The sequence below is a fragment of the Phyllobates terribilis genome, unplaced genomic scaffold (assembly GCF_046119375.1).
Source record: "Phyllobates terribilis strain yellow unplaced genomic scaffold, ASM4611937v1 Scaffold_5__5_contigs__length_657084704, whole genome shotgun sequence".
In the NCBI taxonomy this organism is placed as follows: domain Eukaryota; kingdom Metazoa; phylum Chordata; class Amphibia; order Anura; family Dendrobatidae; genus Phyllobates; species Phyllobates terribilis.
Genome location: NW_027362765.1, coordinates 57495231 through 57511642, shown reverse-complemented (window position 1 = coordinate 57511642; position 16412 = coordinate 57495231). Strand labels below are relative to the sequence as shown.

The 16412-nt window shown below is 43.0% G+C and overlaps 1 protein-coding gene across 1 annotated transcript; it reads left to right on the top strand.

Annotated features, from left to right (window-relative positions):
* The first annotated feature begins 21 nt into the window (after positions 1-21).
* LOC141272001 (oocyte zinc finger protein XlCOF7.1-like) lies at positions 22-15442 on the top strand. Its single transcript, XM_073682277.1, has 7 exons — positions 22-88; positions 2095-2244; positions 2374-2553; positions 2637-2760; positions 2843-2940; positions 9607-9697; positions 13379-15442. The coding sequence occupies exons 2-7, from the start codon at positions 2167-2169 to the stop codon at positions 14389-14391; spliced, it is 1584 nt and encodes a 527-aa protein (XP_073538378.1). The 5' UTR covers positions 22-88; positions 2095-2166; the 3' UTR covers positions 14392-15442.
* Positions 15443-16412: the final 970 nt, after the last annotated feature.

Genomic DNA, 16412 nt, shown 5'->3' with positions numbered 1-16412 from the left:
ACCCCTGACTCCTCCCCTCCTGTGACCTCATCACAGGTCCTGTGCGCACAGAACAGCCATATATGTGGTGGCGGCTCTGCAGGTGGAGGTATGTGGAGATCCCCCATTACTATTAACCCCCTCAGTGCTGCGGTCACATTCCAGGAGGCAGAACGTGTTCCCGTCTGTGTCGCTATATCGGGGCTCATACTCATTTGCGATAAAAACGGACGAGTGCAATCTGATAAAACATCGCATTGCACTCTGACCAATGTTATTCTATGAGTGACATCTCATCTGCGATTTTTTTCTCAGCTGAAATTGGGCTGAGAAAAAAATCACTGCGATTTGCCACGTATCTCGGACGAGACTCCCCAATGCAAGTCAATGGGTGCGTGAGAAAAATCGCAGGGCACTCGGACCATGTGAGTGACGTCCGATTTTCACGCACCCGTCTCTTCGGGTAGTAGCTCCCCAGGCTATTAATATCAGCCCCCAGCTGAATACTTAGCCTTTACTGGTTAATAAAATGGGGGACCTCCAAACAAAATGACATGGAGTCCCCCTATTTTAACAGCTAGCAAAGGCTATGCGGACAGCTGGGGGCTGATATTAATAGCCCAGGAAGGGAGCCATGATTATTGGCCCACTCTGAGGCTAGAAACAGCAGCCCTCAGCTATCCCAGACATGGCGCATCCAGAGGATATTCATGGCCCCTTCCTAGGCTATTAATATCAGTCCCCAGCTGTCTGCATAGCCTTTGCTAGCTGTTAAAATAGAGGGACCCCCACATCATTTTTTTGGGGTCCCCCATTTTAATAGCCAGTAAAGGCTAAGTATTGAGCTGAGGGCTGATATTAATAGCTTGGGACGCTCTGGGGGTATTACCCCCTTCCCAGGCTTCAAACATCTGCCCCAGCTGTCTGCTTAACCTCTGCTAGACTATAAAATTACGGGGGATCCCATGCCATTTTTTTTATAATAAATTCTTTAATTTAACCATAAATGACATGTACAGTAACCAACAGGGTCACTGTACTAATTATATATGTGATTGACATCTTTCTATCTATTCTATGTGTGTAGATCTATTCTTTCTATTCTAAATTATCTTGTACCTCTGTGTTGTAACTGTACGGGGCTGATGAATTGCCGGCTTTTCAAGAGACCATGCGTGAAAAAATCGCATAGCACTCGCATGACACTCACATAGTACTCGCATGACACTCGTCCGTTTTTTCGGTCCAAAATATGGAACTTTTTTTTCACACATATGGGTATGAGCCCTCAGGGTCTCTGTCTGTATTGGATTATATTGGGTCACTTCCCTCCTGATGTTGCTCACTCCTTTGTTACTGTACAGTCCCCATTATGGCCGTCGCCCGCTCCATGTTGTCACTACCAGGAGATATTAATGTTCTATCATTATCTGTTACTGACGTCCCCGTTTCTGCCGTCCCAATCTCTGTGAATGTTCCCTGCACCTTATAACTTTCTGTCTTGTTTTTATTAAATATTTAAAGGGGTTATCCTCTTCTAGAATAACCCGTTCTCACTCGGAATGTTTGTCCCGTTAAAATAAAAACACCTATACTCGCCTCCCGTGCCGGCGCTGTTCCAGTGGTGTCTGCACTCGCATTTCGGGGCTCACGTGAGGTTGTTACGTCACTTAAGCCCTGCACCAAATCAGCACTGGCGTCACTGTCCCCACTTTGGACGTATAAGTAATCAAGAGAAAAGAAGCGGCCGGCCGCAGCTCTCACTTCTTCGTGACTACTTATACGTCAGAAGGAGAGGACAGTGACTTTAGATGTTTTATTTTAACGGGGGGGCTATATTCAAAGTGAGAGGAGGATGTCCTAGTAGTGGACAACCCCTTTAACAGAGATTCGGGTATTTTAGATTTTTCCTTTATTTTTTTTCTGTGTTTTTGATACTGGATTGGAGATATTCTGTGATAAATCTCTGTATGTGACTATAATGTGATTGTATGTTATACTGGAGGCAGGATGGGCCATGATTGGATGTAGTGATCATGTGAAGCCGGTATCAGCTTCGGAGATTTTTTACACGGGAACTTTATGACGTTACATCGTCATCTTCTCCCCATTCAGGTCCCGACAATATCGGATCCTCTCAGTGGAGATCTTCTATATAAGAGAATTTTCCTAATTGACCTGTGAAGAATGGCTAGGGACAGGGACAAGATGGTGGAGAGGATATTACACCTCACCCTAGAGATCCTCTTCCGGCTTACTGGAGAGGTGAGAGATTCTGATGACGTCACATTACATCATTCTTATCTATGAGAATAACAGATGGACAGAACTGGAGAGGTGAGGACTCTGGAAATGTCTGTAGTGAGATTTATTAATGTGTCTATCCATAACCAGGATTACACAGTAGTGAAGAAGACCTCTGGTGAACGCAGTCAGGCCCCTGTGTCTGAGGGATGGGGAAGACCACTGAGCTCAATGACGGAGCCTCCACCTCACCCCCTGATACATGAGGACATCAATGACCAGAAGATCCTAGAACTCACCTACAAGATGATTGAGCTGCTGACTGGAGAGGTGACACTGCTGGGAATGCTGGGACATTATACAGTAACGCTATGAAGGGTTCGCGGGGATGATGGTATCATTGTATGTGTCAGGTTCCTATAAGATGTCAGGATGTCACCATCTATTTCTCCATGGAGGAGTGGGAGTATTTAGAAGGACACAAAGATCTGTACAAGGAAGTCACGATGGAGGTTCCCCAGCCCCTCACATCACCAGGTAATAGACTGGACTAAACACATGGCCTATAATTATCTGTATATAAAGAACGAAATTCAGTCTCATTATGTGTTTCCTACAGTTCTATCCAGTAAGAGGACAACACCAGAGAGATGTCCCCATCCTCTTCTTCCACAGGACTGTAAACAGGAAAATCCCAATGTTCCTCAGGATCATCAGGTAGATGGAAAGAAGGTGTCATGAGATCTTGAATATGATGTGTAGATGGCTGTGAAGGTCTTATGTTCAGTCTTGTTTTATTCACCAGTATTATACACTGAATGGAAAATTTATTACAGACACCTGCCCTTTTCCTGATTGGTGCTTCCATGCAAATTAGACCGGTGACCGTGGAGTGTAACAAAAAAATTAAGTGCTCAGTTTTCAATCTAAATCCTCAGTAAAATGGGAAAGTTGAGCTATCTGAGCTACTTCAAACATGGCATGGTCATCGTTAATAGATTTGCCAGGAGAAGCTTAGAATCAAAATCAACAAACTGTGGGAAGACGGCTGGAGAATTACTAAGTTCAAAACGACATGGATGGCATTATACTCATGTCCATCATGAGATTTTAAAGCAGTATTCCCTTTGAAATGTTGAGAACGTCCAGATACATTTATATACACTGTGACAAGGTCACTGGCAGAATACTGGAGGGGAGATACGTGTCTCTGAGACTTTTTGCTTCAGTCATGTAAAACATGGAGGTTTCTCCTGCATGATAAGTGCAGAGAGGGTTAATTGCCAGAGTTATATGGGCATTCTTTACAGGTGGATAGCTAAGTGCTGGGAGGGAAGCTATCCACCCTATCTCCACTCCAGGGCGTGGTTTAGTGGCTATAATAAGCCAGCCTTTTGACTCAGGAGTTGGTCAGTATCTGGAGGCCAGCTCCAGAGAGAGGAGCGTGTGTTTGTTCCTGCTGAACCTGAACCGCGTGGTTTTTGTACAAGGACTTTGATGGATTCTTTTTTATTTTGTTTTGTCATTATGCCAGATGGGCTACATTTATGTTTCATGGACTCTGCATTGATTTATGCTGCTAAATAAACCAACTGAAAATGTAAAGAGACAGTATCATTTATTTACCTCCGCATACAGCTAAGTAAGACGCTTTACCACAGTTGGTGTTAGAAGTGCGGGCAGCATTCCCAGCGAACACGTGTTCTGTTATAAGAGGTGCTGCATGTCCTGGGTGAAGGCGGCCTAAGCCAGCAAGTAACGCCGGAAAAAATGGAGGACCTGCTTAAGCATTTGTAGCCGGCACAGCAAACGCAGCACCAGTAGAGCATGCAGCAGCAACAGCAGAGCATGCAGCAGCACCGGCAGAGCCAGCAGAACATACAGCAGCAGCAACGGGAGCAGCAGCAGGAGACAAATAAACCACTGATGCAACAACAGCATCAGCAACAAGACCAGTTCAGTCAACAGCAGCAGCATCAACAAGGCCAGTACTGACAGCAGCAGCAGATTGAGCTACTTGCAGAGGCGGTTCATGGGAGGCCGGCAGCCCCTCCCCCAAGTCCAGGTGATGATTCGTACGCCCAGAAAGCGGTAAGACGGGCCATGCAGAAGATGGCCCCCTGGGATGATGTAGAAGCCTTTCTGACAGTCTTTGAGAGGGTGGCTGATCGGGAGAGACTTCCACCAGAACAGTGGGCAGAGGTTCTGGCTCCATATTTGTCGTGGGAACCCCAAAAGGCATATTATGACTTAGCACTGCAGGATGCCAAGGAATATGCCAAACTAAAGACAGAAATCTTGGCACGCCTGGGAGTGAATATGGCAATGAGAGCCCAACGAATCCACCACTGGGCGTATGCTGGCGACACACCCCCTCTTTCACAGATGTTTGACCTGCTGCACCTCTTTCAGAAGTGGTTGCAGCTAGAGTCTTCCACTCCTGCCCAGATGGTCGAGCGGGTGGTGATTGATAGGTTCATACACTCCCTTCCTAAGCCGATACAGACTTAGGTTGCCCAAGGCGATCCCCAGAACGCAGACGACCCCGTTGGCCTACTAGAGAGGTACCAGGTCGTTGAGAAAACCCTCGGGAAACCGGGTATAGTCACTTCCCTGTACTGGGATACCCAAGAGTTCACCACGGAAGGGGTTCAGAGCCACAACTGGGGGGCGTCCCACTTCCTCTGAAGGTGCCACAAAGACTGCTGTGAGGGATATCGTTTGTTGGCGGTGTCACAACCCTGGACACTTAGTCGCCCGGTGTCATATGTCCTCTGATCCAATGGACTGCAGCCTAGGCAGACAGTGTGTTCAGATTATGCTTATCCAGCCTGCAGTGTGGACAGTCAACTCGGCGAGGGGCCACAGGCGTGTGCCGTGTCCATTAATGGAGTAAGGGTGCTTGGACTATTGGACTCTGGGAGTCTGGTGACCCTAATCAATGCCACCCTTCCCCACCAGCTGATCCCTACCAAAACTGTGGGCGTCCGTTGCATACATGGGGACGCCAAGAATTAGCCATTGGCCAGTGTGACAGTCAGAACAGACTGTGGCGCCCAATCCCACGAGGTCGGGGTGGTCAGGGACCTGATACATCCCGTCATATTGGGGCGCGATTTTCCCTTATTCTGGGACTTGTGGGGGAAGGGATTCAGACTGATTCACGTGGACAAAACCCACGACCCAAGAGAAATACCCCGGTCGACATCGGAAGTAGATGAGTTCCCAATATGTGTCCTTGCAGGCAATGAGGATGAGACGGTGGCCGACCTCCCTGAATTAGATATGCCCGGAGAGAACTTTGGGTCAGCTCAAGTTCAGGACTTGACCTTGAAAGGGGCGTGGGACAATGTTACTCTTTGTAATGGTGTTGCTCAAGAACTGGGGTCGGACAGCTGGTACCCACACTTTGCAGTTCAGGGGGAGCTATTGTACCGGGTAACTAAACTAAAAGGTGAAGAGGTAGTGGAACAGCTGTTGGTTCATGTGCCATACCGTCGGAGAGTGTTGGACATGGCCCACTCACATATTCTGGGGGGACACGTAGGGGTTGAGAAAACCCAGGAGAGAATAATGAAGAGCTTCTATTGGCCAGAAAGTTTCCGGGAAATCTTAGACTATTGTAGGTCCTGCCCCACCTGCCAGATAACCGTGCCCACCTCCCATTTTCGTAATCCCTTAGTTCCACTACCGGTGATAGAGGTCCCCTTTGAGAGAATTGCTGTGGACCTAGTGGGGCCCATAGTCAAATCAGCCCGGGGCCACCAATACATTCTGGTGGTCATGGAATATGCCACCCAGTGTCCAGAAGCGGTACCACTAAGGAGCTCATCAAGTAAGTGCATAGCCAGGGAACTTGTCCATATATTTGCCAGGACCGGTCTGCCGAAGGAGATACTAACTGATCATGAGCTAGGTAATGAAGGAGCTATGTAGGGTCCTCCAGATTACCCAGCTGCAAACTTCCGTTTACCATCCGCAGACAGACGACTTAGTAGAGCGCTTTAATAAAACCCTAAAAGCGATGCCCAAGAAGGTCATAGAGAAGGATGGACGTGACTGGGACTACCTGCTGCCATTCCTGCTCTTTTCAATAAGGGAGGTTCCGCAAGCCTCCACCGGTTTTTCCCCGTTTGAATCACTGTATGGACGACATCCACAAGGGCTCCTGGATATCACTAAGGAAACCTGGGAAGCCGATCTTTCGCCCCACCGAAGCATCATTGAACATGTCGCCCTGATGCAGGAAAGAATGGCGAAAGTGATGCCTATTGTGAAGGCGCATATCCTCCAGGCGCAGGAGGCCCAGGCAAGTGTCTATAACCATTCGGCGAGGCCGAGGCAGTTCCAGCCTGGGGACCGTGTTTTGGTCCTAATCCTTACCGTCGAGAGCAAGTTCCTGGCCAAATGACAAGGTGCGAGGTGGTGGAGAAAATCAGTGAAGTTAATTATAAAGTCCACCAACCTGGCCGAAGAAAGCCGCATCAAGTGTACCATGTGAACCTGCTCAAGCCGTGGCGAGACCGGAACCTGTGGAAGCGCCTTGCCTGGGAGCCTCTCCCGAAGGCAATGTGGAAGAGGTCATGATAGCAGAGACTCTATCACTGGCCCAGAAGCAACAATGTCGAGAACTGCTACAGCGGAATCTGGACCTGTTCTCAGAGTTGCCGGGGCGTACTAAGGATGTAGAGCATAACGTGCTAACAGAGCCGCATATACGAGTGAACCTGAAACCCTACAAGATTCCTGAAGCATGCCGAGCGGTGATCTCAACCGAGGTGAAAAGGATGCTAGACCTTGGGGTGATAGAGGAGTCGAAGAGTGGATGGTCGAGTCCCATCGTCCTCGTGCCAAAACCCAATGGGGAGTGGACTACCACCGGCTGAATGAGGTATCCAAGTGTGACGCATATCTGATTCCCGGCGTCGACAAACTTATCGAGAGGCTTGGACCAGCGAGGTATATCGCCACCCTCGACCTGACAAAGGGTTACTGGCTGATCCCCATGTCTCAGACGGCCAAGGAGAAGACGGCTTTCTCGACACCTGATGGGTGTTTCCAATACACTCGGATGCCGTTCGGACTGCAGGGGGCCCCACCCACCTTTCAGAGGGCTATGGATCGGATCCTAGCCCCACATAAGAAGTATGCCGCAGCCTACCTTGACGACATTGTGATCTTTAGCCCAGATTGGGCTAGTCATCTACCTAAGGTACAAGCGATTCTGGATGCTCTAAGGAAGGCGGGATTTGCAACAAAAAAATGCACCATTGGAAAGGAAGAAGCCAAGTACTTGGGCTATGTCGTCGGGAGAGGCAAGATAAAGCCACAAGTGAACAAAGTGGAGGCAATCCAGAACTGGCTGCAACCGCTCTCCAAAAAGCAAGTGAGAGCGTTCCTGGGAATGGTGGGATATTACCGGCGATTTATCCCAAATTTTGCCATGATGGCCACGCCACTTACGGAGCTCCTCAAAGGCACCAGATCAACAATGGTGAAATGGACGGAGGAAACAGAGACGGCGTTCCAACGGTTGAAGCTAGCACTGCGTAAGTAGCCGGTCCTGGTCACACCAGACTTTGAGAAGGAGTTTGTGGTCCACACAGACGCTTCAGAAGTTGGCCTAGGAGCCGTGCTCTCTCAAGAGATAAATGGGGAAGAACATCACATTCTCTCTCTGAATGGGAAGCTCTCTTCCTGCGAGAAGAACTATGCGATAGTGGAAAAAGAGTGTTTAGCCATAAAATAGATAATAACCTATTAGGCTGGAAGTTTAAGCTTGTGTCAGACCATGCCCCTTTGAAGTGGTTGAAGGAAAAGAAGGGTAAGAATGCCTGGGTGACTAGATGGTTTTTAGGTCTCCAGGACTTTAATTTCCACGTGGAGTATAGGCTTGGAAAATTACACGGAAATGCTGATGCTCTCTGTAGAATTCCCTGTCTGGTGTCTGAAGGTGCCCAAACCCCCGGCTTTGGGCAGAGGGGGGAATATGTGACAAGGTCACTGGCAGAATACTGGAGGGGAGATACGTGTCTCTGAGACTTTTTGCTGCAGTCATGTAAAACATGGAGGTTTCTCCTGCATGTTAAGTGCAGAGAGGGTTAATTGCCAGATTTACAAGGGCATGCTTTACAGGTGGATAGCTAAGTGCTGGGAGGGAAGCTATCCACCCTATCTCCACTCCAGGGCGTGGTTTAGGGGCTATAAAAAGCCTGCCTGAACCGCGTGGTTTTTCCTAATCCTGAGTGGCCGGCTGGTGCAAGGACTTTGATGGATTCTTTCTTATTTTGTTTTGCCATTATGCCAGATGGGCTACATTTATGTTTCACGGACTCTGCATTGGTTTATGCTGCTAAATAAACCAACTGAAAATGTAAATAGACAGTATCATTTATTTACCTCCTCATACAGCCAAGTAACCTGGCTTTACCACAACACATTCAAGGAGAATATTGGAGGTTTCAGTATTGTAGACTTTGTACTATTATACTGTTTGCACTAATGGCCTCCAAATCTATCAAGTGTTATAAATTTGCACAATTGTAAAACTGCATTCTGATTTATCACTAAACACTGGCCGGCTCATAGCTGCCTGACTGTACATGACTGCAGACTTCTGAAGCCTTATAATGTGAGCATTGGACACGTTGTTGCCATCGAGAGTGAACGGTAACTTGACCGCAAATATGCGATTTTCTGTGGAGTATTTCAGGCTGGTATAGGTGGAGTAATGGTGTGAGGAATGCTTTCTGGACACATGCTGGGTCCTCTGATATCTGTGGATATATGTTTGGACACTATGGATAACTTAAGCATTTTGCCTTTCCAAGCTCATCACTTTATGGCAGCTGTGGAAGAAGGACAATGCAAGATGCAACTAAGGTCATATATTCATTAATTGCTGCCAGGAACATGAAAGCAATTTTTTCTTGCATCCTCAGCCTTTACAGTCTCCAGATCTTAATCCTATAGAGCATCACAGGAACGATTTTGAATGAGCTGTTAAAAGCATCTCAGTAACTCCAACTGGAATGTATGACACGACAAATTGTTGAGGTTCTGAAGGTCATTGAAAGTCAAATGTGCTACTAGATGCGTGTCTTCAATAATGTGTCCATTCATTGTGTTTATACTTGGTGGAGTTGACAGGATAAAGCTGATCATAGACATTAGATGTTGTCTTGATCTTCTCACAGTTGTCTGGTTATGGAGACTGCTGGTTAGAATTATTAGCCAACAGGTTGGATTTATACAGGAGACCTGCAGCTATGTGCTAACTACTGCTGTCATGTAAATGTTGTTCATATATGATCTTTTCAGTTCTTCTAAATCATTTCATGCGACTTCTCCATCTGTCTGTGACTTTTACAATATTTCTTTCAGGGTAAAGATCTGCCCCATATTAATACTACAGAGACATTTGTGAGAGGTGATGAGTGGTGTAAAGAGGAGATTCCTATAGATAACTGCACAGGTGAGTAGTGACCACTAATGCCAGGGTCTGGCTAGAAGAGGAAGCACAGAGATTGCCGTTGTAGCTGGCCAGCATTGAATTTTTCCACTCCTAGATAAAAGTTTTACTGAGGACCTCCTCTCATCCATAATATTTTTGACCATTAATTTTGCATCAGGACTAAAATATTCTGAGATAACAGTTGGATTCCAATGGAAATGATTTAGTATTAGTGGCCTAATATGAGACACATGAATTAATTGATAATCTAAAGGGATGTTGGAATGGGCAGCTTGTAACACACCACATTTACCTGCTTGATATGTCAAGGAAAGTCAGGCCTTGTTTCTAGGACAAAACTGATTGACACATTCAACTTGGACTGAGGGTGAGAAGCCAAAAATTACGTTAACTTGACTTGTAATTATCGACAGCATCTGACAAAACCTTGATGCAAACTGGGCACCTATGTCAAATACTATGTTCAGAAGTTCTTAAAAAAACACTAAAAACATGGGAATATGTTCTGAATGGGTGTTTAAATTGGGAGAAAATAGCAGAAAACACCATGTTATCATCCTTGAGTAACACTGACATATAAGAGGTTTCAAACAATATCGTTAAACTGTTGGTAGATGACTGGGGAATTACTAAGTTCAAAACGACATGGATGGTATTATACTCAAATGTCCATCATGAGATTTTAAAGCAATTTTCCCTTTGAAATATTGAGAACGTCCATACACATTTACGGTATATGGAAAAGTGGAAAGTAGTTGGATAGTGATTGGCGAGCGAGCTCGGCGATACTCAATCGAGGAATTTTTTAAGGTGAAATTTATGAAATATGCCAACCAGGCTGAGAGTAAAGTCATAGCAGTCTCCATAGAGTTCAGGAGTTGGCTAATGCATCATCATCACTATTAGTCTGATAGGTGTAGAAAAATTTACATTAGATTCCAGAATCATTCCACTGAGAAATTGCCAGAAATCTAACTGGCACATGCATCTAAAAGTAGTGCTCAAAGCCAACTCCAATTGCTTCTGTTTAACCATTTAAAACAATCTCTAACAGAGGCATTTAAAGGCTTTCTATCGGCGTCTGTCCAGTTGCCAATTGTCTTCCTTTTTTCCCCTGCAAAGCGATTGCGGGGTACAGATGGATTCTCATGACAGCTGGGGACATACTGATGAGCACCCCTTTCGCTACCATCCTGTTTCGCCTAGCAAGTCCATTATTTACGGACACAAACCTATTTATTTTTTCTTGTAAAATTTTGAATTGTTATAAACCACTAAAGCGCTATACATGTTTACTATCGCCGTAATCATACCTACCTGAAGATTTATGTTGCTAGGACATTTTTACTGCATATTGAATGACTTAAAAACTAACAGTAGACCCCTCGCCCACACAAAAAAAATGGCGGATTGGAATTTTTGATCATCATTTCATCTCAGATTTTTGGGCTCATGGATGAAGGGGAGGAAAAAATTAAAGCATGAAAATAAAAACTTGGCCCCATCAGAGAGGGTTAAAGAGTTTTACAGATAATAGCTCTGGAATCATGAGGCAGAGAAAGTATGCTAATAATAGTAAGTCTAACATATTGTTGTTCTGGAAGTAGAAAGGCTGGAGAGAAAGTAGTGCAATTAGGGTCTTATCTGACAAACATTTAAAATAACTATTAGATTATGCTAACCTGATCCATAGAATGATGCGTTTTGGAACGTTATTCAGGTGCTGCGAATCCACAGGTTGTCAGAGTGATGAAATAAAGGTACAGAGAATTTGTTGAGTTTTTCTGCAGTGCCAATTATTGAAGACGTCAATTACCAAGAATGATTTAACATGCGGTTTTATTCAACGCATTTCAAAGTGCCACACACTTCTTTAGGAAACAACCACACATGAACACATAGACATAGAGGGTGGTTTTTAAATGATTGAGTTTCAAATAAAGGCACCAAACCAGCACATGACAGTATATGCTGTGTCAAAGTTCACTGGGTCGGCACATAATTAATGCAATTAACATTGGTCAGACTGATACATATGATATCTAAAATTCCATGTTCAAAATGTGTATATGATATTATAGTATATTAAATTATAATATTAAAAATGTATATTAACAATTTTGTATTAAATAAATTGCACATTAAATAAAAAAATGTTTTTTTCCCATTTGTTTAAAAAATCAGAGCTTAAAAAATCTCAGTTCGAATCCAGTTAAGCTCTGATAATTTTCGAAACGCGTCGGATAAAAATACAGGTTTAATAATTCTTGGAAATTAACATCTTCAGTAATAGGCAGAGCGGAAATACTCCACAAATTCTCCATACCTTTATATTGTTGTTCTGAGCAGAGGATGGCACTTGAAATAAATTTCACATAGGAGGACTACACTTTTTTCTAATCTTTAGAAAATCGATCTGATAACTTTATAGTGGTTCATCTGCAGGCGCTGATGCTAAAGCAGCAAAGGTTATAAGATGATTCCTGAGTTTTATTTTTTTGGCGTCTTCATTCTTCACCTGAGAGTATCTATGAACCTGATCTACCACAGGTTGCAAACTGTCCATGTCAGTCGTACCAGTCTATTAGTCTGTTATTTGTCATGCTGTGACCATAGGAAAGTCAGGCAAGGTGGAACCCTATACTGTCCCCTTAATCTAGGGAGGACCTAGTCTATTTCTAACCCCAGGGTTACTCCTGAAGATGGAGATGGCTGGGTCTCATACCTCTCTGTGCTCCTACGAAATCCTACGCAGCTCTCACTCTCCCCCCAGGGAGGAAAGGGACAGGAGTAAAAGGGTAACACCGGCTGGACAGACAAGGGGAAACCAAGGCACAGTCAAATGACAGACCCACATGATACAACACAAAAGGAAAATGGGTACACATTAAAGAGGCAGAAAAGCAACACAAAAGAATGCTAGAAGGGAAAGGTAGAGATATTCACAACAAAACGCATGCAACAATCTCAAGACGACAAGAGCGATTCTCCAGAACACTTTCTCCAATGAAGCAAGAAACAGAATGAAAATTCTATTGCTCGCACGGAGGAAAGCCAGAAACAGGTTTATATAATGGAAGGGTGTGATCCCAATAAGCAGCACAGCCAATAGACCACAAGGAACTCTAAATCCTTTCCATGCCACAAGAAACCTGTTAACTCATGAATGGCCGTGAAGATTTAAAGAGGACGTGCTAATCGGCGCGATCTTCCAATCTCAGATGTACCACAGGTCCCAGCATAACGTGGCACATTCATAACATTATTATGCTTACCAGCAAGGTGAGGGAAGCTTTGGAGAGCATTAATCTGGCCAAAATAGTGTTTCCAAAAGAACCCTGGTATCCTTCCTTTGGTAGGAATTTCAAAGTCAACCCATGGATTATTTATTTTAATTTATGAAGACAACAGGTAAAAGATTAATTCAGGTTATACACAGAAGTCAGGCAGGTAGATGTCTAAACAGATGAGGCAGGAAGCAGATAAGCAGCAAGTTAAGATCAATTTCTACTAGTGATATAAGATGTGCTTTTGATGCCACTGTCTTGGTCAGTTGAAAAATGAATGTTACTACCAATTGTAATTAGAAATGCCTTAAAATATTTAATACTAAATAATAATTTATATATATTTTCAAGGAATATTATTGAAAAGTATTAAAACTGATTTTATTTTTGGCAGATGACTGTACCAGAAGCATAGAGAAAAATTTGATATTTTCAGATTTTAAAGCAGATGGTCATAATGTTACACCAAATATATGTAAAGTGAATGCCCTTGTCCCAGATGTACCTCCAGCCCTACAGAGTAATGGTCTGTCATCTGATACTTTTGAACTTGTTACATCTCCTGAGTCATCACAAATTGTTAAGCAAAATGAAAATAACAGAATTTATCAGGAACGTCAAAGAGCTCACACAAGGAAGAAGCCATTTTCATGTTCAAAATGTGGGAAATGTTTTATAGATAAGTCAATTCTTGTTAAACATGAGAGAATTCACACAGGGGAAAATGTATTTTCCTGTTCACAATGTGGGAAAAGTTTTACAGGTAAGTCAAATCTTGTTAGACACGAGAGAATTCACACATGGAGGAAATTATTTTCATGTCCAGAATGTGGGAAGAGTTTTACAGATAAGTCAATTCTTGTTAGACATCTGAGAATTCACACGGGAGAAAATTTAGTTTCATGTTCAGAATGTGGGAAATGTTTTACAGGAAAATCACATCTTGTTAGACATCAGAGAATTCACACAGGGGAGAAATTATTTTTATGTTCAGAATGTGGGAAAAGTTTTACAGATAAGTCAAATCTTATTAGACATCATAGAATTCACACAGGGGAGAAATTATTTTCATGTCCAGAATGTGGGCAATGTTTTAACTATAAATCTGTTTTAGTTACACATCAGAAAATTCACACAGGGGAGAAGCCATTTTCATGTTCTCAATGTAGGAAATGTTTTTCAAACAAATCAAATCTTGCAACACATTTGAAAATTCACTCAGGCGAGAGACCATTTTCATGTTCCCAATGTGGAAAATGTTTTATAAACAAATCACATCTTGTTACACATGAAAGAATTCACAGAGGTGAGAAGCCATTTTCTTGTTCAGAATGTGGGAAATGTTTTATAAATAAACGAAATCTCATTGTACACCAGAGAAATCACACAGGGGAGACGTTATGTTAATGTTCAGAATGTGGGAAATGATTTAAATCGGAAGACATAGCTTGTTATACATCTGAGATTTCACTCAGGGAAGAAGCCATTTTCATGATCAGAATGTACAAAATGTGATCTTGCAAAACATCAGAGAATTCACACAGGGGAGAGGAAATGTTGATAATTTGGGAAATGTTATAGTAATAGATCAAGACTTGTTACACATCAGAAAATTCACATGGCAAGAATCCATTTTCATGTTCAGAATGTGGGACATGTCATAATGAGAAATCCAAACTTGTTACACATGTGAGAATACACGTACAGTAGAGGACAATTTCAGATTCAGAAAGTGGGAAATTTAAACATAAATGAACTCGTGCTGGACACAAGAGAATTCACACAGGGGAGAAGCCATTTTCATGTTTAGGATGTGGGAAATATTCTATCTACGAATTTAATATTAGAGGAGGTTACAAATAGTACAAGAAAGAAAATAAAAGTAAAGTCCCATGTCATACAAGAGAAATGTAAAACAATTTAAAGCACTAAATGATGATTTACAGTGGTGCTTGAATGTTTGTGAACCCTCCCAAATTTTCCATATTTCTGCATACACTGTGTGCACAATTACGAGGCAATTTGTATTTTTGATGATTTATTTTATTAGTGAACAACTCCAGTGCTGTCAGTCAATTCAAAAGGTTAATAATCCTGAAACCTGAATATTTAAGAAAGTAAAAGTGCTGTTTTGTCTTTCTTAGGAGAACATCCATGTTGGTAGAATTAATCGCAAAATATTAGTGTACAGAATTATTATGCAACTAAATGAAAAACATGATTTTTCCTTCTCAATTGTTTATCTTCATCTGTTAAGTGAGAATAATAACCAAGCAACTCAAAATGTACAAAAATACATTTCCATAAATAATATCAGTGACTATTATATCCACCCGTCTTTTCAATAACCGTTATAAGAAAGCTTGCAAGCTGGGCCCTCACTCATCTTGTTATGTGAACTGTGTAGTACTCTGTAATGTCTTATCTTGTTTGTTCATGTCCCCTCTGAATTGTAAAGTGCTGCAGAACATGTTGACACTAAAGAAATAAAAATTGTTATTATTATTATTAGAAGGCTTTCATACTTTTAGTCTGTCAGTTTCTTAATCTGTTGACGGTCATCTTTTTGGGCAGCACAGAGGCATTGCTAGGGATTCAGCTCAGAGAGGGCTAAACTTCTGAGTGGGACCCTAACCAGGTAACCATGTTTCCAACTGTGGTGTGCACCCCAATAGTGGATATAGTGGAATTTCAGCAGATGACCCGGCAGCTACTGAAAATAAATCACTTTACAAAGACCAACACCGATATATCTGCCATATGGTGTCCATATTGTAGTGGATAGTAGTCCTGTAGAACATATAAGAGATTACAGTAGTTATAGTTACTTACATCTGATGTTCTTGATGGAGTCGTTCACTTTTCCCATCTTTTCCATCTGGCCCAGACCAACATAACAACTTCTTTCAGCCACTACTCATCTGCAGTGTTTACAACAAAGACCAATTTGACTTCTCATATTTCCAGCACCGTCACCAGTTATTTCCAACCTGCACAAACTCCTCATGCCGCTGATACCCCTATGCTGAGCCATTGCTGCCATATTTGTCCTCATTGCTGAACCTCCTGTGTGGTAACAGCCTCCTTTGTGCCCTCTAGCTGGTGAAATTAACCTTAAGACTATATTAATGTCCTGTGCAAGTGCCTTAGAAAACAGTGCCCACATTTTGCCTCCTAAAAACTAATAATGCCCCCTATGTGCCTTTGAGCCGTCATAAAACCCTGAATACCCCTTTGCTCCCCTAGCCAGTTTTCACATTCATGACCAGGCCAAATTTTACAATTCTGACCATTGTCACATTATATGGTAATAACTCTGGAGCGCTTCAACGGATCTCACTGATTCTGAGAATGTTTTCTTGTGACATATTGAACTTCATGATAGCTCTAAAATTTGTTCGATATGACTTACGGTTTATTTGTGAAAA

Coding starts and splice junctions, on each gene's coding strand:
- LOC141272001 (XM_073682277.1), top strand. CDS start 2,167: ATGGCTAGGGACAGGGACAAGATGGTGGAGAGGATATTACACCTCACC. Junction 2,245..2,373: donor TCTTCCGGCTTACTGGAGAG/GTGAGAGATTCT, acceptor ATCCATAACCAG/GATTACACAGTAGTGAAGAA. Junction 9,698..13,378: donor TCCTATAGATAACTGCACAG/GTGAGTAGTGAC, acceptor TATTTTTGGCAG/ATGACTGTACCAGAAGCATA.